Below are 25,274 nucleotides of genomic sequence, written 5' to 3' on the forward strand. Positions count from 1 at the left end.
CCACATATAGAAATTAAATTCAAAACTGAGTTTATATCAATTGTTTTTATTAGATACCAGCAGTTTACAAATTTGAATTATGAAAATTACAGAACAGAATTAACTTGAATTCATTCTTGGTTGTAAAGTTTTTTCTTTAAGGTCATAATAATTTTTATGCAGGATGTCATCAGCAATAAATTCTAGACTGTCTAAAACACAGCCCCACTATTTCTTTATTCAATAATTGATAATTTATCAAAAATCTAAGATTGTGCTAAACATTTTAACAAGTATTTAACTAACTACTCTATTAGGCCCTTAGTATATTTCAAGTTTTTATTTTTAATTTTTACACAATACAGAATTTTTAAAAGCACTTAAGGATTCTCTATTGCAAATTTTTTTTGTAACTTTCAAAACTAGGAATAAATAGACTGTTCCCACAACAAGGTGAAATCCACTACTCAGCATTACCACATTTTGACTTCTCCACACTTCACATCTAAGCACAGAACCTTCTAGCTGGAATACTGTTTTAAACCACTAATTCCCCACCATTTTAATGCACATCAATTTATGACTTCAACAGCTTTTACTTCCTGGCAAGCACAGGTTTAATTTAAATGCATATTTTGCTACAGTCTACTAAAACCACCACCTCCTTTCTCCTTCCTGCCTCACAGACAGGGCCAGTAATAAAATAAAGCTCCCAGCTTATCTAACAATAAGGTTGTTAAGAAATAAAGACTGGAAAGGAAGAAAAAAGAAAAAAAATATATGCAATGTAACAAGTTGCTGCAAGATTTCTGCTCTGTTAAGATGAAACAGCACTAAGAAAAGGCTGAGTCAGAAATCTGCACTAAGAAACAGATAAAAACATCATCAGTCTTAAGGCAACCTTCATTTGAATCAGCAGTGATTACTTGTGTGCCTGAAGAGGAATCCTCCTTTAGCTTCACTTAGGAACCATATCGATCCTAGGAAAGTAAAAACAAGTAACAAGCCAGATATTAGTGGATTTTCCAGGGAAATAAATCAGTTTTACTTCCATTTGTGCAATAAACAGCAGCTGAATTCTTCAAGGCTTTCAGAAAATTGACTAGTGCTTCCTAGAATTGGCGTTTAAGGTTGAATTCCAGGACAATCAGCCCGATTTTCAAACACCTGAGAGCTCCCCATGACTTCAAACAGGAATTGCCAAGTGACTGGAGCACAAAACATGCTGGACACTGAGGCCAGGATGGCTTTATTTCATGCAAAAACATGGATGAAAGGTCAATTAAAGAGCCAACACAAGAGTTGATCTGGATGATCACAGCAAATCCCTTCAAACCAAACTATTCCATCCTGAGTTAGGAACTGTGATGAGTTTAAAAACAGAGTGACAACAATTAACTTTCATGATGGCATTTTTTACTGTAATTGTAAGAAAAAAGATATCCTAATGAAGGTGAGCTAGCAGATACGGATTCATTTTTTAAATTACAGGGATTTACCATCTACTTGGAGACATCTACAGGGCTCAAAACCAAATTCATTCTTTTCTCCCTAAAGATAATTCATTGGCAGGATCCATGGTACTAAATCCCTACAGGAAGACTTCAACTGATGGTTAATAGATTGTGACATTTTTATTCACCTGTATAGATGTCATGACTCCATTAGCAAGGACAGAAAGTTTTCCAGCCACGGATTTCACTCCTTGTTTAAACTGAGCTATATCAGGAGCTGAAGGCAAGACATTGGTAATATTGTAGCTTCCTAAAAGGAGAACACACACATGGAGGAAGCAGAGTTTTGTATTAAAATCAACCTTTTTTTTTTTTTTTTTTTTTTTCCCTCTCTCACTGAAGTAGAATGTATGACGAGGAGCACTATACAGAGATCACAATGTCTCAAATGCATCTCTGGATTGTTTTCAAGTTTTCATAATTCCACTCAGGAGTGTCATCCTCTACACTCTGTATTCTCAGCTAAGCAATTCAGGTTTGGATAGTAGATGACTTATTCTATACTTCCAGTCTGTGACAATGTTGGTTTGTATCCTCAACAGCTGTTATCCTATCTATACAGATATTATATACAATATACAATATTATATATAATATCTGTAGTGTATATATATATATATATATATATATATATATATATAAATAAAAATAAAAAATATTATATATACCTCAGACAGCCCCATTTCTAAGCTGCAATTTGGACTTCCTTACAATCTGTTCCACTCATCAAATGCTTCAGGCATTTCTGTTACTAAAATCAGTCATAGAAATAAAATCTGCAGATATAAATAATCTGAGAAGCTCTAACCACTTCTCAGCCACAAGAATTCCCTCATCATTTGCTGGTTAAGTTTGGTTGGTCTAAGGCAGCTCTTGCAAACAAGGCAGGAAAGCAACTCCTTTTCTTGTGGTTTACTTCCAAATCAGCACCTCCAAGTAAGCCACTTGACTTTCATAAGCATCGGCTTTGAAATAATGCAAAAAGGCTTTTTCTTGCAGCTCCCTCTTTGGTTAAAATCCTCCCTACAGCATTCTGTACAAAAGCAAGGAGCCCCACACTGTCCTACCTGGACATCTCATCAGTGCTCACAAAAACAACCTTAGATGCAAAGGATGTTTTATCCTGGCAAGGAGTCCAGAACTACAGCGGTGTTTTTGTTGACAATACGCTGATTGCATTTATTTTATGGAACTAATGATAGTCTGGACATTAATTCCACACCAGACAAATTGTCAGTGAGCAGCACTTCTCCAGGAAGGACCACCCCTCAGTTTTTGGGGTGAGTGGTGTAGCAGAGACATGCAGGAAAGGAAGTTTCTGTACATTTGATATAGTGTGAATTTACGACACCATGTTGCAAATGCTCCCTCAAGTGGCTAAAGCAACTTACTGTGATTTCTGCTTGATATCCTTTTCCCTCCTTAATTTTTTTTTTTCTTCACATTTCAAATTCCTAAATCCCAGTTGTACTCAAGCAACCAGTAACAGGAGTTATTTCTCTGCTAGTCAGTGTATTCAAACTTGCTTTCAGGGGAACAAAACTAAACAGTCAAGTGTTTTCAAGTTTTCCCCTCCTACTTTTCCAAAATAAAATCAGATACTGCACACTCTTTGTTTTTCCAGCCTATCTGAATAATTTCAGAGATTTCAAGTTCTTCAGTAACGTTTTTTTCAATTTCTTCAAAGTTAAGGAATGAAGCTCAACTGATTAAGCCTATAGAAGGTTCCAGTATTTGCCACCTTTTCCATTGCACATTATTGTACAATCCAAGAAGTGTTGGAAAGAAAACATAAGACATTTTCAATACCCTAAGGGGTTTCTTTTCACTCAATCTCATCTTTCTCCCTTTCTGATTTGATGAACTACACTCTCCAGTGTGAGGTGTTCCAACAAATCTTTCAGACAATCCAAGTGAAGACCTTCCTTAATAATTTTGCAAGGCCAGAGGTAGAAGCAAATATCCCACTGAATGGATATGCCATGCAATAGATTACATGGGAACTTCAAGTCCACTAAGATTTTATTAATGATTTTTCCTAGATGCAGTATTATTATGACAGCTAATGAGCTACTTACTTATGGTAACTGATCGAAAAACTACCTTGGAGTCCATTTAGGTGTTACCTCATTGGAAAACATTAGTTTTCCTTTGATAAATGTTATTTACTAAACAGTCTGTTATTTGCAACACAGCCCGCCAGTATAAAATACTGAACTTACAGAATCAAAAATACAGAACTTGAAAATTTAAGGGGTTAATTTTTAAACCATGACTACACCTCCCATGCTTGTTTGAGCTCCTAGCATTTGGCTTGCAGAACACAGTGATGATCGTGATTAGAAGCAGAATCAGGGCCTGCATTCCCCACATGCTCCAGGTTCTCACTCTGTTTGGAGTGTACCTGTTGGTTGTTTTCTCTCGTCTTCAAACAGGTCAGCTGAACTTATGGATGTGCTTCCAGAAAGCCTTTCTAGCCGAGCCCTTGCTTCATACTGGAAAAGCATTGAGAACAAAAAGGATTTATCAGCTTGCTGCCACCTTTTGAGGTCAGATAATCTGAGAGACTACAGACATTTAGAACTGAAGTGGGCCATACTGAAAGTTGTGCCCATTTCAGTTCTCACATCACTTACACTGAGTTTGCCACCATCTCATTTCTGCATTACTCAAAAGTGACATTTATCACTGCAACCCCAAGGGCCTCACCCACTGTTAGTTACCCTAAAATTGCTGAAAAACTATGCAACCATTAAAAGCAACAACTAAAAGAGTGAAATGGAGGGGAAAGCACTGCAGTTAATATCCTGCTGACCTTTCCAATCACATGACACTTTTAAGTCAACTTTTTCCAAGTTCCCTGCAAACAGTAATTATATTTTTAATTAGTATTTACACTGTTAGTTGTTCATTAAAAATCTGTATCCCACCTCAAAAATGCAGCACAATACGGATCTCTTTCTAGGCCGATTCAACTCCACGCAATTCACCAAAAAATCTATTTACTTGGTTAGCTTTACAGCATTAATGATGCTCTCATGTAACAAATAGAGAGCAGGAAGACGTTTCAGCAGCCGTTTGTTGGCATCAGTTTGGGTATTTAGAACAAATGAAGCCTGATTCTATCAAAAATCAGGAGTGCTGAATCATAGTTTACCACTTGTATCAGGAAAGAAGAATGATGGAGGTACAGTCCTATGTGCAACTGCAATTCCTTAAAGCTAAATTCTAAATGATCAGAAACTTGTATATTTCTATCAAACAAATAATCAAGGGGACATAATTCTATAAACGTGCTAATTCTACCAATCTTAACTATTTATTGCCTTTTCTCTTACTCACAAGAACACCATTTTTATAGTCAAAGAATAATTTTAACATTTAAAAAGACTTATCACTGTTTCCTACTTACATCAGCCTGATCTTGCCTTCCAAAGTACATGTCTGATGAAATGGCTTTGACATTGCCAAATTTTTTCTGTGCCTCGTCTGTGTTTGCAGAAGGTTCATACTCAGGCTTACGCCGAGACGCAGGTCTGGAAGGAAAATAAACTGCATCAGGGAGAGAAACCTCACTCACATCGTGGCAGAATGAAAGGAAAAAAAAAACCAAAAACAAGAAGCACTGAAGTGCTCCAACTGTATTGTACAGATAAATGAAAAATATGATTTGAAGTAGAAAGAAGAGAGGCAGAAAACACCAACCAAGCACATAAGGCCCCCCCCCTCTCACATTTTCTAGTTGGTTACAAAGATAAAAATACAGTTTTCATAGAGAAAAAGTATTTTTTATCATCACAATCAGACCTGTTGTTTGTGTCTCCACTACCTTCATCCTCTGAACTGAGCATCCCAAAATTTCATTCATTTGTTAACAAGGCTTCCTTTGATTCATCACACAATAAACAAAGCAGATATGCGCTCAGAACAGGGCAAATATTTGAGTTTCTCCCCACATCTTTTGTCTACTTCCTCTTTTGCCGAAAGTGTTAGGGAATCACTTCCAGTACATGCACTGAACAGCTCTGAGCACAACAGAGAGAGCTTAAAATGTAAGGAAGATATTCAGCTTACAAAAAAAAAATTAGTCAGGAGATCCCTTGACTGCTGATGGAAGTTCTGGCCAAATTCTCCTACAGACTGAAGAAAATCCCACTACTATGACCAGGACTCAAATCAAATTAAAACTTGGGCTTTCTGGACAAAAATCAGCATACCTGTCTGAAAATCCTGTGCTTTTTGAAGTTAACAATATATCAATGTCTTTACTATTATTTTCTTTCTTCCAAAAAGCATCTGAATTGTCATCCCATTTAGAAAAAGTGCTGCTCCTCAAATCTGAAGAGTCATAGTACCTAGAACAAAAGAAAGAGAAACTTATTGAAAAGTCAGAACTTTGTTATTTATTGAAAAGTGGGAACACATTTATTTGTTGTTAGATAATGACTGCTGTAAGTATTCATTAACAAGTATGTTTTCAAATTACAGTTCTCGGTGAGTAATTTGGATTTCACAATACTGCTTTAGAAGCTTTGTACAGTCGAACCAATGGCTCAGAACAGGCAGAAAAGCCTTTATTTCTGGTTCTGTGGGGTTTTTTTTTATCCAAATATTAAGAACTTCTGAGTTCTGCAGCACATTTTATTAAAATTAAATCCTAAAAATGTATTTCTTGAAAGCAAGTCTGAGTTTAATAAGGCAATCTTCTCTTGCACATCAAAACCACAGGGGAAACACAAAATAAAGGAAAAAAAAATGAAGCATGTTTGTCAATTCTGGTACATGATTTGATCTTTTCCCCCTTTGATTACCTACACACATCTCAGCATATGTGGAAAGTATTTGAAAAAAAAAAATACACCACCAAAACCTATTAAATGCCAAAGATTAAGATTTTGTGCTTGAAGAAGTGACCAGGATGGGGAGAAAGATGATCAAAACCACAGGGGGACAGGAGAATGAAACCATTCAGTAGAAGAAGGTAGGATATTAAGGTCTGCACCTGCATTTTGTGAAAAATACTCTTAAAAAAGAAAGTTCTCCATGTTTGCACTATGAATGGTCAGGTCAGGCCACTCATTTCTACAGTTTATGAGAAATGTGACACCTGCAGCAGCAAAGTCTCAGCACCAATCTGGAATGAACTTCTACAAAAAGCAGGAGCCTTTCTCCTGACAGACAAAAAGAAACCACAGCAATCTTCTAAATTCCATAATAACAAACAATCAAGGTGTTTTTATGGATTTGAAGATTTCCAGTCTCACAATGGCCACCAAAACCATAGCACTGGGTAGAGGCTACATGAGCTGATTTGAGTAAAGTGTTTATTTTCTCTAAGCTTCCCTCTCAGATTTTTGTAGCTTTGCAAAATACTTCCTCAGTATTTGGGGTGGGGAAGAGAAAGAAAGACTGCATTTAACAAAAACCAAAATTTTACATTGTGATGTTAATAAAGATTTTATTAATTGTAGCAAAAGCAAAACATCAAAACACAGGATTTTCAGAGGCTTCAATTTTATGCCTAAACCTTGAGACCTTTACCTTGCTTAATTCACTTACCAGCACTCTAATATCCAGGATGATTATTTTGCTTTTGGGCATATACTAAGATGAAGCTAAAGCTACTTTGCCTCTATTTCAAAACACAGCTTGAAATAAAGAATAATAATACCCTTGACAAGTCCAAATCAGACTGCTCTTTCTTTAAAGAGAACGAAGTTGTGTACCAACTCCAATTAGATCCTCCCAGCTCGAACCAGAACAACAAGAGCAGGGAACAGCCGGGTTACAATTTATCCTCTAACCATTGAACCACAACACATTAAAAAGCCTCCTCCATAATTTATCCTTTGCCTGCTGGTAGCTGGTGAATAATTTGAGAGCAGTAACAGTTCTTTTCAGGGAACAAAAAAGGCAAGCACTGAAATGCTACGTTTTATTTTACAAGACTGCTGCCACTTTCCTTGGACCCACGTTTTGTATTTCTGCTGCAGTGATTGCACTACAGAATAGTGACACAAAAGCCTTTGTGCTTTTATTTGCCTGTCTACAAACAATTAGGTACAATTTCTCATGTTGCTGTGGCATGGATCCAATAAAGGCATTTATGAAAGCAACACCTGTTTGTGTCTCTCAGTCCAGAAACAGCTGGTTCACTGCAATTAGTGTCTGTAAGATTCAACTATTTTTCTTCTCCCAAGAGCAATATTTTGTAGTGTGCATTGCAGTCATCCTCTGACAACAAATGTTTCAATTATTTTTCACTTACATTTTATGTTTCACATTTTACATACAAGTCTCTTGAAATTGGACTGCAGACACAACACACCCAGCACAAATACCTCAAAAGATTGAAGTTTTTGCATCTGGCATGCAGAGAATGATTCAACTGTAGTACATCTAATATCAGACTTCAATGTTTGTTTAATTTGAAGACAGTAACACAAGAAAGAAAGAAAAAAAAAAAGAATGAACACAAGTCATTCTGACAAAAAATTCACTTGATATGGAATACAGCAAATAAAAGTTTATATGGCAACTGTCTGTGCAAGCAGAGACTAGACTCTGGACAAGATAAAATCTACAAACACATAGTTCAGACCACTTTCCCAACAAAGCTACCTCCCCTCCTTCACAAATCCATCTGTCACTGAGGGAAAGTCAACTTTTCCACAACTCTTTGGATTCAGATGTCCCCTGAAAACATGCTGGGTGTGTACACAGGTTCAAACTGCCTTCATCTCAGCTTTCAAAAATACTGTGCATATTATTATGGAGCTTGCATATACTTCTGGGCCCATCTAAAATCAAAAGCTTACAGAATACCTTGAGCTAGAAGAGAAGAAAGAGTCTTCCACATCATCCATGTACTTCTTCTTCGGCTTTGCAATTGTAGGTGTTTCCTGCTCTATTGTCTGCATATCTGAGCTGACTGAGTGAGAAATGCCACTGGGGACAGGAAGAAAACAAGCATGTAAAGAGATGACAAAAATCAAAGCCCGAATCTAGTTTCTGAAGCTTGCTGAGAAAGCCCAAGCTATACAAACATCTAAGGAAAGAGGAATTAAAATAAAGGAAAACCTTGAAAAACTGTTGTTCTCTCAAGGTAGGGACAAGACTTCTGAACACAAAGCCTGTTGTGACAGCTGGAAAACAATCTAGGTTGACCTCTGTCTGGCAGGTTAGAACTTAAATCTATCAGAAGCTTCCCCTTGACAAGAAGACTTTTTGCTGCTACTGCTCAAGTTTCCATAACATGCTCTAGTCAATTTCTTAATTTCCTGAGTAGAATGAGGGATAAGTGCATAAAACCACAGAGTATTTCAAACACAGTTTCCAGAACTTCACATACCTCCTGCTGCTGCCCAATCCCATGCCAAGCCTCTCCAGTTCTGTTTTCTTCTTACCAGAGAGGTTTAAGGTTTCTTCTTTTGCTTTAATATCAAGATCTCTGTAGGCCAACCTTAAAGATGATACACTGGAAAAAAACACAAGTTACCAGAGAAATGTCCAATGCTACACTGAGTGATCAGCCCAGGAGTATCAGTAAAACATTAACAATATTTATTGTAGCACTGTATTTTCTAATGTCTTCCCTTAAGGGAAGCATCTGGGCCCAGCTAAGTCTCCATCCCCTACCTCTAAACCATCTTAATATTTCCCAGTCACACCAGTGCACAGTGCACCAGACACTGAGGTTTTTCATCTTGATTACAGAACTGCACAAATACTGCTTAAATTTAATCTCTCAGGTCAAAAGGCATACATCTTTTATTGATTTTAATGAGCAACTCAGCAATATTTTAATTTATAAGTCTCAACCGGCATGAAGTCCAAACGCACTACAGAAGAAAGGCAAGTGAGATTTAGGATGCTGCTGGTAGATGTGCTGCAAAGCAGAAAGAAGTAACTGATAACATCTACCCAGCACTTTAAGCAGTAAGAATAGCAGCCCATCTCAGGAAATCTATTTTATTAACATTAAAATCTTATTTGCTGTTGATTAAAACAAATGGGAATACTGATCAAGTTTTTAGAAGTAATTTCAGCTATCTATTCTTGTCAGTGCACAGCAGAAGGAAATTGTGTACGAATTTAAAATCACATTTAAAGTTTCAAGTCTCAGAACTCTTCCTCCCTCTAAACTACAAAAGAATCACTTCCACTCCTGCCACATAACAAAGTCATATTGAATTAATTTAGTAAAGCTTATTACTCAAGCTTTTAAAATTAAAGCCACCACACAAATTAGTTGGAAGCAAATGCAGTTTTAGCAGAGTTCACCCTTCCTTTCATTTTGGTAACTGCTGCCACCTACAGTTAAAATTCCCAAATGATTATTTCAGGGAAATAAAGTTCTCTTGCCTCCACTGGGACTGGATCCATACACTCAGTGTATGTGCATCCCTTGTGTTTACAAGCATTTTTAGAGGGTTTTGGCTACTGCAGAAAGGTTGCAGAACTTTTAATGAAAGCTGGCTTGGATCTTTAGATTTATACATTTCTGACACAATATTGATAAAGAGTAATAATACATGAACAGTCCTTTTTTGATTATTTAGCTGTTACTTCAGAGTCTCTCCAGTGGTAGTTTTTGGCAATCACCAAGAACCATAAGGCTGTGGTTAACACTTCAAATGATTCCCTTATGACTGACATTTTTAATGCAACCAAAACATTCATTTCTGCAAGGACAACATCAAAGTGAGCAAAAGGAACGAGGAGGAAATTATAGACCAAAGACCTTGGTATCATGAGCAAAAAGTGAGACTGTAATTATGCAATAATTCAGAAAACTTCTTAAAAGGTTATAGGAAAAATTCTCTAGCACCTGACAGGATGTTCAGCTCTTTAACAGTAGAAGTGTGCACTAACCAACTATTTAGTAGTCTGATTTTGATGAGAACTAATGAAATATTAAAAACCAAAAGCCCATAGCAGAGGAATGTGGAAGGAATCAAGAACAGCACCCTCTGAGCTTTAGGGCTGAGTATTTATTAATTAAGGACAACCCGCAGACTCAAGGTCTCAGACAGAATTATTCAAAGGGTTTTGGTGAAAATAGAGGCAGTTCCAGTATAAATCAGCTGAAAACTTCATCAGGCAATTTGAGACATACTTAAACTTCCTCTGCTCTTACCCAGTAAGTACAAATTAAGCTGAATCTCTTAGAAAGACTGTTTTCAATAGTATTGAGTTGACTACACCAAATCAAAATAAACTAGGTAACTAGCATGAGATTAAAAAAATTCAAGAGCCAAGAGTTTTCTTAATACTTAATTTCCTACAGTAACTCATCAATTGTATAAACATATATTTAACAGCCAAAAAAAGGGACTGGGGGAACTACTGCTTGGCTCATCTTAACCATGTCTGTTTGGGCATTTTCTTGAAGAACTGAAGTTTTATTGGCATATGCTAATCTATGGTAGTATTCAAAATGCTGTCAGTGAGCTCATTAAATTAGTCTTCATGGTTTACCATTGTATAATTAATTCATACTTACAGTGGCTCTTCCTTCTCAGTTTTCTTACTACTGTGAAGATCCTCTTGTTCCTTCATTTTATCTACAGCTTGTGCTTGTTTTTCAATCTCACTAAAGCTTTGGCAGCTCACTTTTTGGGCTCCCAAACCACCTTTTTTGGCACCAAGCTGGAATTATTGAAAAACAAAAAACCAAAAGCCCCAATATTATAACTGAGACAACCACCTCAGCTGACTCAACAGCCAGATGTGAAAGCACAGCAAACACTACACCCTGTCCAGGAGCAGTCCTTGCAGACAGCAAGGACAATTTGGAGCAGAGAAAATACTTCTTTCCATATTCTGGACTTCAAAATTCTGCTTCTGCTAATTGTTCAAAATTGTACAAATTTAGTTAGCCTTGCAGTAAAGTCCTATAGAAAACTGGAAATATTCAGGTTCTAATTGTTCAGAGACTGGGAGGCTCAGATAAATATAACACACAGAACAACTTTGGTTTCTTTTGTTGTATAGGAATAATATAATAAATTTTGTCGCAATGGAACTATTATCAGACTTATAAAACACTTAATACTGCAAATATGGATACAATGGTGCTGACTCAGATGGTGGCACAGCCCTCAAACCGCTGCTCTCAAGTCTCCTCTGTGTTTAATTCCTCACCTGCAACACTGCAGCAACAATAAAACTGACAATGCATTTATCTCCACCTCTTACTGCTTTAAAGCCTTCATGTAAAAGCTCCAGGCCATGCACACACAGACCACAAACTGTACCTGCACCTGTCAACCCAGTTCTGTTGCTCTCACTAGAAGGCAACAGATCTGCACAAACCACTTACAATAAAAAATTCCTCTTGGATATTAGGGTCTTCTAGTGGGAGCACAAAATGATAGGATTTAATCTGAATTATCTGCTCCAATAAAATCTTCTGTCCTACAGTGGCCCAGACTTAAAAAGAGTGACTCCCTGTAACAAGCAGTCACTCTAATAGCCCACAATTAGGGTGGCATCAGGGTGACTATTAGGGCTGTTTCTTGAGTTGCAACAGCCACACATTCAAAACGTGAGCTGCTTTCCTCAGTCTTCCTGTGCCTTGAATCATAATTTGGAGACGCTAAACTCTCTTCCTGCCCTTTTACAGAAATCAAATGTTAAGAAAGTGCTCAGACCTCATGTAGAAGCAGGTCTGTAAACTACCTTTAAACTATCTTGAAATAAATGACCTGTAATACAGTTTAAAATACTCCTTGTTTAGATACACTTACCCCCTTCTTAGCTTGATTTGGCTTCTTTTTTATGAAGGTGGTGTTCTCTGCAAGAATTAAATGTACATCAGTTAACATACAATTTTTATTAATTCCAGAACTGTAGAAGAAAATTGTAACATCAACCTCAAAATAGTTTTTGCCATTTATTTTCACGTCTTTCTACACTGAGGGGCTGAGATACTAATCTGAGCTACAGAACAGAACTGTGCATGTCTCCAAGAAAATGTGAGGAGCTACCTTTGATTGGGACGTCTTGAAAATACACAGTAGAATAAAATTACAGCTCAGTTGTCTGCTGCAGATTCCTGCTAGTCAACAGAACAGGAAAGCAGGACTTGCACTTCTGAACCAGACTTGAGGTCCACCTGACCTCATATCACTTCCAAGATAAGTTTCTTCCTGTCTAGAAAGGCATTGGCTGCGGTCAAACCCAGCAGTGACACACACAAAACATACCTGCATCACTAAAACATCACAAGCATTATAAACAGCTCCTACTGGATTCCTGTGCACACAGCAAAACTACTCTGAGCTGAAATTTCCAAAAAAGGGGCATACACAGAACAGAGATTTCTCCCTTAAGACAGAACTTGTGACATCCAAACCAACCAAGTAAAGTGCTTGTTTTAGGAGTGCATGTTAAAGATACAAGTGAGAAAAACAGGAAGTGCATCCAGTGGACTTTTTTGTAGTCCCTAGCTCTAAAATAACCAAACCAAAATAAAAAAAAGCGATGAAGACCATACCTGCCTAAAGTATTGAAACAGGCCCAGAGAGCACTTCTTCACTACCTCTGTGCTGCTGAGAATGAACACTTTGTTCTCAGAATCCTGGTCCTGCAGGACAAGCCTCAAAGTGACAAATCACTGAGGTATTTTACTCTATTTCCATCAACTATTTTTCCTTACTCACAGTATGATAAACTGCTCAGTGTTAAGTGCAAGAGCCTGGTCTTTGAAGGTAATTGCATTATCAACACAGGATTTTTCCAGTCCAAGTTTTTATGTTCAGATTTCTGAAGAGGGAGCAAAATCTATTTCCACAGCTCTTCCCAGGCAGACATTCTCTGTCCAAAGGGATATTTGGGTTCCCTACACTTGCTGCTCTCTTCTGCTGCTTGCACTCATTACCTAATGCAGGCTGTGGGGATGTGCTAAGGCCATCAACACTTGGTCCATGTTCTGCTCCTAAAAGATAAGGAATAACAAGGGTAAGAATATCAGAAGGCTCTTCAGGATGCATGAAGTACCAAAAATCACATCTCACTGTGCTCAGGGTAGTGCCTGGCAGAGACACCATAATGTGCTATTTCCATCACAGCTTTTCCAGTCACTAAAAGAGCAGCAGGCACCCCAACTTCCTGTGTTATTAAGCATGGTTAAGTTATTTAACTATTAAAACAGGGTAAAAAGTGACTAAACTAAGACAGTATCAGAAAAATGCAACTTACTGTTAACAAAGAATCAGTCATACCTTCACAGGATTCTGGAATGTTTTCTGAAGTTTTCTGCTGGAGAGAAACTGGTTCTGGTAACATCCAGTCTGTATCCTTTGCCTTGAAAAAAAACCCCACAAAATCAAAAGTGCACAGAAAATAAAATATAACAAATAAATATGAGCACTTAGCTAAAGACTGCCTAAGCATCACTGGTTTATTATTATTGAATTCTTATGATTACAGCTTTTAGGATTAAAACCTGTACTCAGAAGGGCAGCTATTAAAATTACAAGAAACACCTACCTTTACTAAAAACAAGATGGTTTCAATCCACTCCTGAACACTTCTATTTACCCTTCCAGGAATTTTGTTTACCATATGTTTACCATCAAAAGCAATAATAAGCACTTTAACCGGGCTTTAGATTTATTTATTCTATGCTGGATGATTTACTTACATACAATCACCACAAGCTCTTGCACTTCCCATTTTCTACACATTTCATTTTTGATTGTGAGCAGTCCCCCCAACATTCCTGGTGTGTCCTCCCACTCCCTTCAAACACATCCCCCTACACAGGCAGGTTTGTGACCAGGTGACAACAAAAGTTGTAAGAACTGTTAAACTTTGCTGATAGAAAACCCAAGGTACAACACAGTGCATTTATATCAGAGCACTTCCAAGCAAGAAATTCTGGCTCCAAGTGGAATTGTTATGTCTACAAAAAAAAAAAAAAAAGATTTTAATTCCACATTTAGCAGCTATTTGGGTCATTTAAAATTGTGATCTTAGCAAGTGGTTCACATCCAGGAAGAATTCTGAGACTCAGCGAAGGAAAAGCAGATAAATATTATCTCCCTGACCCACCTTTTCTCTATAAAGTTTTCTTTCAGGGTTTAATCTTCACCATAGATTTCACAGTCAACCAAAGTATTTAGAAAGGAAACAAGAATTAGACAGGTAATTTGTACCTTGGTAGAAACATGGGATGCAAAAAAATCTTCCTCCTCTTTGTTTTGAGTTGATGCTGGTGGCATTCCACACCCATCTGTCCACAGCTGAAATTAAGGGACAGAATTTTCCAGATTAATTGCGTGAATGTATTTTTTTTCCAATGCATTAATCTTAAAACAACTCTGTTTTCAGGTTAAAAATGTATTGATTCTTTATCTTGTCCTTATTTTTTCCTTACAAATTTATCCAATATTCAATAGATGACATCCCTTTTTTTTATTAAATTCATATGTATTTCTTGTGCTCCTGGTGGACCAGCCAAGAGCTTTGTGCAAAGCCAGATCTCAGGGCTGGGTCCCCAGAGTGCCACAGGACTGCAGGACAGGACTCCAACCTGTGACCTGCACTCCAAGGTTACCCACAGGCAAATCTTTTCTCACAGCTCCTCCTATTCCATGCAGGAATAATGACCTCTCTCAGAAAGGATAGTGAAGGTACAACAAGTTCACCTCACCATTCAACAATCAGCTCTATCAGTAAGTCAGAAAAGGAATTTTTTTAACATGTGACAGGGGAGGGGATGGTTGGTACTAAATGCAATTACCTGAATAATTTACTTCAGTAATTTAAGTAGCACATAATCACTTAAGTTTGCAGTGCACAGCTAAAAATATTTACTAAATATGTAGTGAATTTTTAAAATATTTAATATCAAATTGGATGGAATATGTAATGGAAGCAAGAGAATCACCTCAAAGAGTCATTTGAGGAACTTGCCATGAACTTAGACACACACAGTATATTGTACTTACCTGAACACATTTTACATCTTAAGCTGTTTACTAAGTCAAAAGAACTATTCTCTGAACTTAGTGATGTGAATTATATTGTCCATAGCGTGAATAATTAAGAATGATCCATTAAATTTCACGCTGTTTGATGCACAGATAAGAGAAAAAAATCAAGCCTTCTTGCTTTTAATTTCCACTCATCTGATCAACTTTGAATGAACCAGTCCCAAACTTCAACAACCTGAATTAAACAATCAAAATATGTTTTCTATGTATGAAGAAGACAACTGTTGTCCAACTTAACACTTTAGAAATGAATCCTGGATACTTTGTTTAATTCCTGTCAGTAACCTAACAATGTTTTGACAGCTTGTGCGAACTGCCTCAGCATTTCTGAACAGCAGGTTCTACACAGCTTGCTAATTTCCAAAATATTATCTTTGTAGAGAAAAAACCCAAAAAATACCATTATTTACCTGTTCAAAACAAACCCCACTTAAATCACACATAGTCTGTAGTTAATTCCATTACAATTTTTCATGCTCTCCTCCTCTAAATAGTCAATTTCAAATAAGCATGGTTCATGGAGAAATGGTCATATTAACTGAAGACTGACAATCTTTTGTATTACTGATTAGAAATTTAACGAGTCTTTAGTGAGAAAGAAGGTGAAGTTTTTCAGGAATCTCCAGGCCTCAGGGCACACACTACTCACATCAGTCCCATGCTTTCTTGTGGCCTGTGTTGCAAGAGATTTGATCTTCTCCTTGTAGAGCTGAGCAGCACGACTGTTGTACTTGGCATTGGTGTCATTGGTTGTGCACCCATGTTGGTGGAAAAAAGCAGACTGGGAAGCAGAACACAGAAAATGCTGTAAGGAACAGGCTTAAAAGCTAACGACATTTGACACAAAAATATATTTCAATGCAGCAAACTGCTATGTTCCTCTGCCTAAATCTAATATTTCAAATTATGGAGTTCAAGTAATCTGCAAAGTACAAAGGAAACTCCACTCTGGTGACTTCTTTATATATAAATAAACAGAAAAAGCCCCAAAATGTCAGTGTGATGCCTAAAGAGCATATACAAATGCAAGCTTCCATTATATACAAAGAAATCCTTGTTCTGAAATTAAGTGCTTAAGTGGAAGGAAGAGGTAAAATTAACTGCCAGTAGCTGCGCTCCACAGGACAGTCCATGACACTGCTAGTCCCCCTCCAACAATGCAGCGTATCTTATCTTCAGTGCTAACTCAGGTGAAGTCAGATCTTGACTGCAGGGTGACTTTTGGCAGTTCCATGGGTTTTGGCATGGTTTTTTTCATGAGCCATGGAAGGAATGATGGTCACAGGAAGGGGCCATAAGCTTGCTTTACAAGGCATCTTTGAGCAGCTGACCAAATTAGACACATACTGACAAGGAATCTGATTTGGCCTTTTCAGTGATTTTCATCACTGACTTCTAAGGAAAAAACTTTTCAGACTATACCAAAATGGAGAAGCTGCAAGAATGGAGGATGAAATCAGCATCCAGAGGAATTCTTAAAAAATGGGGATGGGGGAGGGCTGTGACAAAGAAAAAGGATTGAAAAAATAAAAAAAAATCCCAGGAAGAGAGGCAGTAAGTACAGACATTTTCCAAGTCAGGAGTACGTACAGCATTTGCATTTCCTCCAACCTGCATGCATCTCAGCTGGAACCAGGACCAATTGGAATCCAGTTCTGTAGACCTAAACAAAAAGGAATGTTTTTAGTGTTACCACCATTTAAAGCCATTTAAAATCACTGTTTCTGGGTTTTTTTCAAGTGTTTCTCTCTCCCCCATTTTCTTTTTTTTGTAATCTGTAGTTATTTATCAGACCCCGAAAGGCCCTGAGGCAGCAGCTGGTACACTCACTTGGAATAGGACAAGCTCAGGATGCAGATTTATTGCACCAGCTGACTGCCTGAGCACTACCCAGGTACCAGAACCACAGAATAGTTTGGCTTGGAAGGGCAGAACTCAGGTGCCACCACAATGAGCTGCTTCAGAAAGCAAAGTTGACAAATTGAACACAACTCCCAAGAAGCTATCAGATACAGCAAAGCCAACAGAAACACTAAGAAGGTCTGAATCAGAAGCTTGAAGAAAGAATGGGTTTTCCTCTCTGAGCAGGGCTGTGAACAAACGAAACTATTGAAAGATGAATTTTACTGTCAAAGCACACCAATACTTACCGAATGAAACTCAAGTGAACGCCAAGGGACCGATGGGACCCTGAGCAATCGATACAGAGAAACACTCCATAGGTGATGCTTGCCCAGCTGGGGTTCTTGGCTCCACAGTCAAAACACACCTTAAAGCAAAAACACATCAGTAACAGGACTTGAGCATAACCAGGCCTTGGAGTGGTATTACAGGTCAATGTAATACCCCTGCACTGATCCAACTTTGTTAACTCATGGTGTTTGTGGACACGACTACTCCGTGTATCCTAATTTTAGACATCTAAAGAGGAGTTACACAATTTGCCCACACAACTACAGCCTCCCCATTTCCAAAAATAACCACCCTACACAGGTTGGGAAACCAGGTCAGAGAACCCACATCAGCCTAGTTCAAACACATGTTTAATACAGTGCTTCTAGAACTGCTGGAACAGGAAAGTGGTTAAGAAATACTTCCCCAAGGGCAGACTCTCCTCATGTTGCACCTGTGAGTCCCCAGAAAGTTATCAGCAGGACTAATGACATCATTATCTACTTTCCTATATTGAAACCTTGACCTTCAGGGCAAGCCATGGCAGTCCAGCTGTGTGAAGAAGGCCTCTGAGCACTGCTTATCCAGGCAGCCTCTGCAGATATTTGCATGATTCATCACACACCAGTTGCCACATCAGCCTTTCCACTGTCTGTGCCACACTGGTTAAAAAGCAACCAGGTCCACAATTACTGCATGGACAAACCTGGGAATTTCCTACCCTTTGCCACCATGCTAGACCTCTAACATCCAGCCAAAACAGCAACAGCTGTGTCTGTGTGTGTCTGATACACTTTGCAGGCCGGTAGACCATGACTCCCAAGACCTTTTGCAGCTATCCTGAGTTTTGTGCTTCTTTGACCAAGGAAAGCAAGAACCAGGAAAATGATCTGATACAAATCAATTATCAAATGCAAGGAACACAACAACTTTAAACAGAAACAGCTATTCTGAGTTACTGCCATGTGTACACATCTATTCCTGTATGACAGGACTTTATCTGATCAATGTTTTTTCAGAGGTATCTCCAAAGGCTGCAGAGAAGTATTTTTACAGTAAAAGCATCCACCCAGTCACACCTAATAAGAAATAACTCCACAGAGAGAGAAGCTTTTACACACAAATTGACAGCATTCCAACTTGCAACTTTATCCTTTAAAATCCTCCTATATTAAGGAGGATGCATGCATCAGATAGGACTGGAAGTTCTAGCTATATGCAGATATAAAAAATAAAGTTTATTCCAAGCCAGGTGGGGACATATGGAACATCAAAAACAGGCCACAGAGCTTCCAGCACCTCCTTGCCAAGCTGAACAACAAAATAAAAATAAAATTAAGAAGACTTCTTGCCAGAAACTCCCTCTGTAAACATGGATAGAGATTTTTGTCTCTATCTTTTTGCACATACACAGTCAAACAAGCCCTGAGTGTGGGCTCAAGTCATGCCACCCATCATCCATCCAAATTAATTTCAAGTATATGCCCAGGAGCAGTTTGAGGCTAAACTCCTCAGTTTAATGTGGGCCTATTTAGCTTGGGCAGTCCAAATTCATCAGGCACAAGCACAGTTCACCAGCAGACCCAGCATGAACTCTTCCGACAACTGAACACGTTAAGGATGAGCTTCAGTTAGGTAATGACAGGTAACACACACACAGAAATCACGGAGATCACAGCTCCTGCGCGTGCAAGTCCTGCCTTTCCCTGCCAACAGGGACTTAATACTTATTGATGTTATTTACATATCCCACTCCAGTATGTGGAAATGGGGCAGTCACTGGCATACAGCAGAAATGAAAGCAACGCAGAACGGGTGACATAGGAGGGGTTACAGGGAGTCCCTGAAACAAGCGCAGGTGGAAGAATGGCCCAGAGGAGCTGAGGGAAAGAGAAGAATGAATAAGACTTCATGTATGCCATATTCTAATAAAACACACAGCTTAAGTAGTAAGAACTTCTTATTTTTTTCCCTAAATTCTTTGAAGCAGCTCCTTAAAAAACATGAGATTCATCTTCATTTTAAATTGACTGTTTTCAAGCTTTTTCTTACAAGGCCAAAGGAGGATGGGGACAACAAAAAAGGAGAAGATTCTGCTTGAAACCAAAGCCAACAGAGCAACCCTAGTCTCACTTCTGATACAGGAGAGCAAAGCTGACTTACAGCTGGAGTCTTGTGGAAATTCCCTGGAGTACAAATGGGAAATGAGAATCTTGAGTGGGTGGTTAAAAAAAATAAAACACCCATTTTTTAAAAGTTCAGTCATAAACATACCTGAAGATTCTCCTCCTTTCCCTTTCCTTTCCTCCAATTACGAGCACTTTGTCATTTCAACATCTTAGTCAATTGCATCACCTTGGAGCTAGCTGCCACAGCTCACTATCTTCACTCACACAGGAGTCCCTACCAGACACCTGTGGAGATTATTCACAGGCATAAAAATGTACCTTTCTGTACCGAAAAAAAGGACTGAGATGCAAGCAGGAACATCCAATTTTCTTCTGAAAGCAAAGAAGGAACTGCTATTTCCATCAATACTATGCAACAGAAACAGATGCATGTTTCATTAACATTTAGACTAATTTTGCTTAGTTTTCTCAATTTTTAAAGTACTTCCCACCACATAAATTTTAAGAAGAATCAGGGGGAAGAAAATAAAATCTATTTCAGAGCCACCCTATGAAACTGTTTCCATTTTAAAAACGGACGAATTATATTTTCTGTGCAGATTTAGGTGCAACTAAAATATCAATTAAAAATAAATTTGAAGGATATGCTTAAATAATCTAGTGCTTTCAAAATACACTTGCATGCTTTTTGTTTATTTTGTGTTGAAACACTTCACAGTGTACATTCAGTAAGAGTCACTTTGGGAAAAACCAATCAAAGACCTAACTGAGATGTTTGTACAAGAGCAAACACAGAGATTTGGGTATAATCCACAGCAAGCAGTCAAGAAATCATAAAATATCCACCTTGCGCAAAACACCTACATTAATCAATAAATAAATTAAATATTGACACTGGCTATGGCGATGCAGTAATAAATAGCTGACAGAAATGCTATTTTTGGCCCAAGCAGAAGAGGTGAGTGGGTTCAGCAAGAGCACTGACCCCTGAGGTCAGGGTTACCCAGAGACTTTCAGCCTCTACATTCTGAACCTTTCCAGGAACAGAATCCACAGGGCAGATCCACACCTTGCCATTCCCAGGCTGTGGATCCAGCTGCTGGAACACTAACCTGGCTGGAACTCAGGAGGCAGTGCCACACTCAGCCAAGGTGATCTAAACCCAAGCAGCTCCTCTTAGTCACCAGCCACTGTCCCCAGATATGCTTTCCTTCTTCTCTTGCATCAGCACCAATAATCCCAGCTGCTGATCCCGCTGGGAAGCGGCTCTGCACAGGCACACGGACTCAGAGCAAAGGTAAGGCCAACTCACAGCACAGGAATGCCAACATAAGGGAAGGAGCTGCAGCGCTGGCCACGGGAAGGCAAGAGGACTGCCTGCTTTGGAAGTGTCATCAGCACAAAATGACTTAAGGGACACGAGATAGTAGAGTCCATGCCGGGGCAAAACCAACACAAACACAAACCACACCCGAACACACACTGTAATAACAAAACTCAACTACTGATAAACCACCAGCACAACATGTACACTGGGAGTCCAAGCAGAGACAGGAGTACCATCATCAACCAGGGAAAAGAACCAGGTGGAAAAGAATGAAAAAACCAACATTGTCAGAGGAACAGGTCAATGACAGAATAAAACAGACTTTCAGCATAGCCTGTGTTTGCAAGTCTTCAAAAGGCTTGAGCTGTAGAGCTCAAACACTCAAGTTAACAATATCAAGTAGCTTAATGACTACGAACATTTTTATGGGTACAAAATACATCCTATTTAATAACAGCAACGTTTGTTAAGTCATCAGGCAGCTGATCACCTGTCTGTCATCAGTCAGCTCTACATTATGTAACATCCAAAGACACCAAGAACTCAAAGTCTCATCATAAGAGGAACTAACATGAAATTACAGACGTTAATTTCAAGACAATTATTCAAACACCACTTCCAACACATTATCACCCACAAATTAAACTGCACGTTTATTTAAATGAGAAGTCTTTTCCTAAGCTCATGTGCACTAAGAACTACTACAGAGCATCCAGAACAGTGTAAATACACATGCCTGCCTAGAGCAGGCAGCTCTTCCCAAACTCTACCCATAAACTGCACAGTTAAAACAAATTACTAGGATTTTAATCCAGAGCCCTTTTCAATATTTGCACTTTTCCATGTCTTTCTCCCCCAGCAAAAAAACTTACAAATAAAAGGGGCAGACAGACTGCTTAAGAAGAACACAACAGCAAGGAAACAAACGGAAACAAACAGGAGAGGAGAAACTGACGGAAGAAACACCTTCAGCAGAACGGTCAGACAGACGGGCATGGGAGAGTTGTGAGATCCAAGCTGCTATTTCCCACTCTCCCTCTCTGCCTTCCTAGGTCAACCAGACCGAGTACCACCACATTGTTATCGAGTTCTCTGTGCCTGAGCCACTTCGTTGCCGCTGGCCCACGGTGAGCGGCAGCACACATTGTGCTAACATTGCTATGTCAACACTGAATTTCCCTGTGCCGTCTGACATGGGGAGACAGATACACCTGAGCAACCACAGGTACCACATCCACCTGATTAAACCTACACAGCAACAAGCAGTCCAGCACAGGGGAACTGCTCGAGGCACTCCATGCTTGCCAGGCAGGGGCAGTACTTTCTAATTCTCCGGTGATCCCAATACAGAAAAAGCATCCCAATAGCCCTAAACTACTCCATTTCCAGGCAGAGTGCCAGTGAGTTTCAGGAGCTTGTAAGAGATCTTCTCTCACCCTCGTCGTTGGGACTAGGATCTTTTCTTGATAAACTTTTTACCCCACTGCAAAGGCAGGTTTTAAGAATACTTTTGTTAGAAACTCAGTGTTCACCTCTGAGCTCTGCTTTGAGAAACCAGACCTGTACAGTCCTAAGGAACTGTGTTCGAAGAGTGGAAGTCAGTTTTGGACCAGAGGCAGACATCCGGATTCCTATTCCCAGAAAACAAACCCAACGTGTTTCTTCCTAACGCTAATCCGAAGTTTCCTGGTGGGTGTATATTTCACGCATGTCCTCGGCGAACATCGCAAAGCCAACACAAACAAGCAGCACGGAGCAGCTGAAGGCACTTGTGCCGCGTCACCTGGCCAGCCACCTTCCGCAGCCCACACCTCCACACGCCATGGACACCACAGAAACACCTTCACGCCACGGGAAAAGCCACCTGAGCACGGCACAAGCCCATCAAGATTAAAAAACAACAAGCTTTTATCACTGCTTAAGTGGCTGTGGCACTTTGTGGGATAACAAAAACAAGAGGGGGGGGGGGGGGGGGAAGGCAAAAGAAACACACACTCAACACTGCAGCTGGTTGGAACTTGTTTTTATGCTCAGCGGAGCTGACCCTCGCAGCCGACCTGAGGCACCTCTCTCCCCAAGGGCTCATCCCTTCGGGATGCGGGACGCCGGCCGGAGGGGCGGGGGGCAGGCAGGGAAGAGCTCCCCCACTCCCGGGACGGTCACCCCGGGGACCCGCCGGTCCTTTCCCTGCTGTCCCGGGCGGGCCGTGCCGGGCTGCGGGCCCCGCGCCTCCCCCGCCCCTCCGGCTGTGCGACGTGTCACCGCGGCGGAGCGCTGCCCGCCGGCCCGGCCCCTTACCTTGTTGGTGGGCACGGAGCGGAGCCGCTTGAAGATGGCGGCGATGTCCTGCTTGCCGGGCTCGCACATGGCGCCGGGAGAGCCGGCGGGGCCGCCGGGAGAGCTGCGAGGGAGAAGGGCCGGAGCTGCCGGGGCTGCCCGCGCCGCCGCTCCCGGGACGCTCCGCCCGCCGCCGCCCGGCCGGCCCCGCGCCCGGCGCCGAGGGGCGGCCCGGCCCCGCCCGGTTGCCGCGGAGACGGGAGCGGAGCGAGGCGGCCGTGGGGGGCGCGGTGCGAGGGGGTGCTGGCGGCGGTGGGAGAGCCGCGCCCGCCGCCTGCGCCCTGCGCGGAGTCACGGCAGCATTCGGCCTGGGCAAGAGCTCGGAGATGAGAGAGCCCAACCTCTGAACGCTCGCCACCGTGTCAGCCGCCCCGTGGCACTGAGCGCCACGTGCATCTTTCCAACAGCTCCAGGGATGGGGACTTCACCGCCTCCCCGGGCAGCCCGTTCCGATACCTAATCAGCCTTTCCATGAAAAAAAACCCACCTTATGTCCAAACCAAACCTCCCCTGGCACTGCTTAAGACTTGTGTTCTCTCGTCCTGTCCCTTGTTCCTTGTGAGCCGAGCCTGACCCCTCCCGGCTGCCCCCTCCTCTCAGGGAGTTGTGCAGAGCCATAAGGTTCCCTGAGCCTCCTTTCCTCCAGGATGAGCCCCCACAGCTCCCTCGGCCGCTCCTCATCAGACTCGTGCCCAGCTTGCCTTGCCCAGCTCTGTTCCCTTCCCTGGACACGCTCCAGCCCCTCAATGTCCATCCTGCAGTGCCAGGCCCAGAACTGGACACAGCACTCGGGGTGAGGCCTCAGCAGTGCCCACGACAGGGGGCCAGTCCCTGCCCTGGTCCTGCTGGCCACTCCCCTGGTGACCCAGGCCAGGAGCCCTTGGCCTTCTTGCCCACCTGGACATGCACTATGGTGGCCAGGCACTATGGACCAGCAGACCCAGGCCCTGTCCTGCTGGGTTCTTCCCAGCCTGGAGCTGCCAGGGGTTGTTGTGACCCAAGGGCAAGAATGAGCCCCGGGTGTTGTTGAGCCTCGTTCCTTTGGTCTCAGCCCACTTACCCAGCCTGTCCAGATCCCACATCACGGAATGTGGGAATGGGAATCAGCTCCTCTCAGACCTCCCAAGAATTTTTTTTGGACTAAACTAGGAGGCCTGACATGAAACCTTTAATATTTTTAGGATGATAAAAAGGCCAGAAACAATAATTTTTTTCTATCTCTTTATACTTCACAAAAGAACAGGCTACAAAGCCAATATCAAGGAAATTATGGTAAAATCAATTGATTTTTCCTCCTTCTCTTTGCAGATCATCACACTGTAAAAATCTGAGGCTGTTCAGTCATGTAGCCTTCCTCTGAGACAGAGTTGTATTCAACTATTAAAAAATATAACATTATTAAAAGTAATATTGGCTTATTTGGTTCTGGCACCTCACTGATCACCTAGTATTTCTAATATTCTAATGTTACCAAATGTCCAGTCTCATGATTTTGCCTGTGTGTTGAGTCTAATTTTGGGCTTTTTGGGGTTTATGTGCTACATTTTTATCTTGAAGAGGGGAGGACAAAGGTAAGTCCAAAAAAAAGAGAGAGTAAGTAGGAAGATCTAGAAAACAGTTGTGCCATAAATGTGCTACCCCACAAAAACTAACACTCATACAAAATACTAATTGTTATTTTTCCTCCAGTCTGACTAACAGAAGACTGGGGGGAACCAACCAACCACCAGAAAAAGTGCTTTACTGAATCTGTTTATTGACTTCTGTGCATATATGTATTATAAAGATGGGGTATATTCCAAACAGCAGCAAC

General features: G+C 40.6%; 1 protein-coding gene across 1 annotated transcript; it reads right to left on the reverse strand.

The window, feature by feature from the left end:
- Positions 1–30: 30 nt before the first annotated feature.
- ARFGAP3 (ADP ribosylation factor GTPase activating protein 3) lies at positions 31–23,583 on the reverse strand. The gene is made up of 16 exons (XM_066183774.1): positions 23,423–23,583; positions 17,647–17,765; positions 17,087–17,159; positions 16,146–16,277; positions 14,657–14,743; positions 13,721–13,802; positions 13,378–13,434; positions 12,245–12,291; positions 10,999–11,144; positions 8,845–8,970; positions 8,319–8,441; positions 5,711–5,848; positions 4,906–5,029; positions 3,898–3,988; positions 1,622–1,743; positions 31–959 (listed from the first exon to the last, which is right to left on the reverse strand). The coding sequence occupies exons 1-16, from the start codon at positions 23,489–23,491 to the stop codon at positions 942–944; spliced, it is 1,554 nt and encodes a 517-aa protein (XP_066039871.1). The 5' UTR covers positions 23,492–23,583; the 3' UTR covers positions 31–941.
- Between the last annotated feature and the right edge of the window lie 1,691 nt (positions 23,584–25,274).

This window comes from Chamaea fasciata, unplaced genomic scaffold (genome assembly GCF_029207755.1).
Source record: "Chamaea fasciata isolate MVZ Bird 193981 ecotype frontalis unplaced genomic scaffold, bChaFas1.0.hap1 SCAF_5, whole genome shotgun sequence".
Lineage (NCBI taxonomy): Eukaryota > Metazoa > Chordata > Aves > Passeriformes > Sylviidae > Chamaea > Chamaea fasciata.

What these genes read in the sequence shown, in the direction of transcription:
- ARFGAP3 (XM_066183774.1), bottom strand. Translation starts at nt 23,491, where the DNA reads ATGTGCGAGCCCGGCAAGCAGGACATCGCCGCCATCTTCAAGCGGCTC. An exon ending in CAAGAAAGCATGGGACTGAT is followed by an intron (nt 14,744 to 16,145) that starts GTGAGTAGTGTG and finishes CCTTAATTTCAG; the next exon opens with CTGTGGACAGATGGGTGTGG. An exon ending in ACTGAGAAGGAAGAGCCACT is followed by an intron (nt 8,971 to 10,998) that starts GTAAGTATGAAT and finishes GTTTTTTTCCAG; the next exon opens with TGTATCATCTTTAAGGTTGG.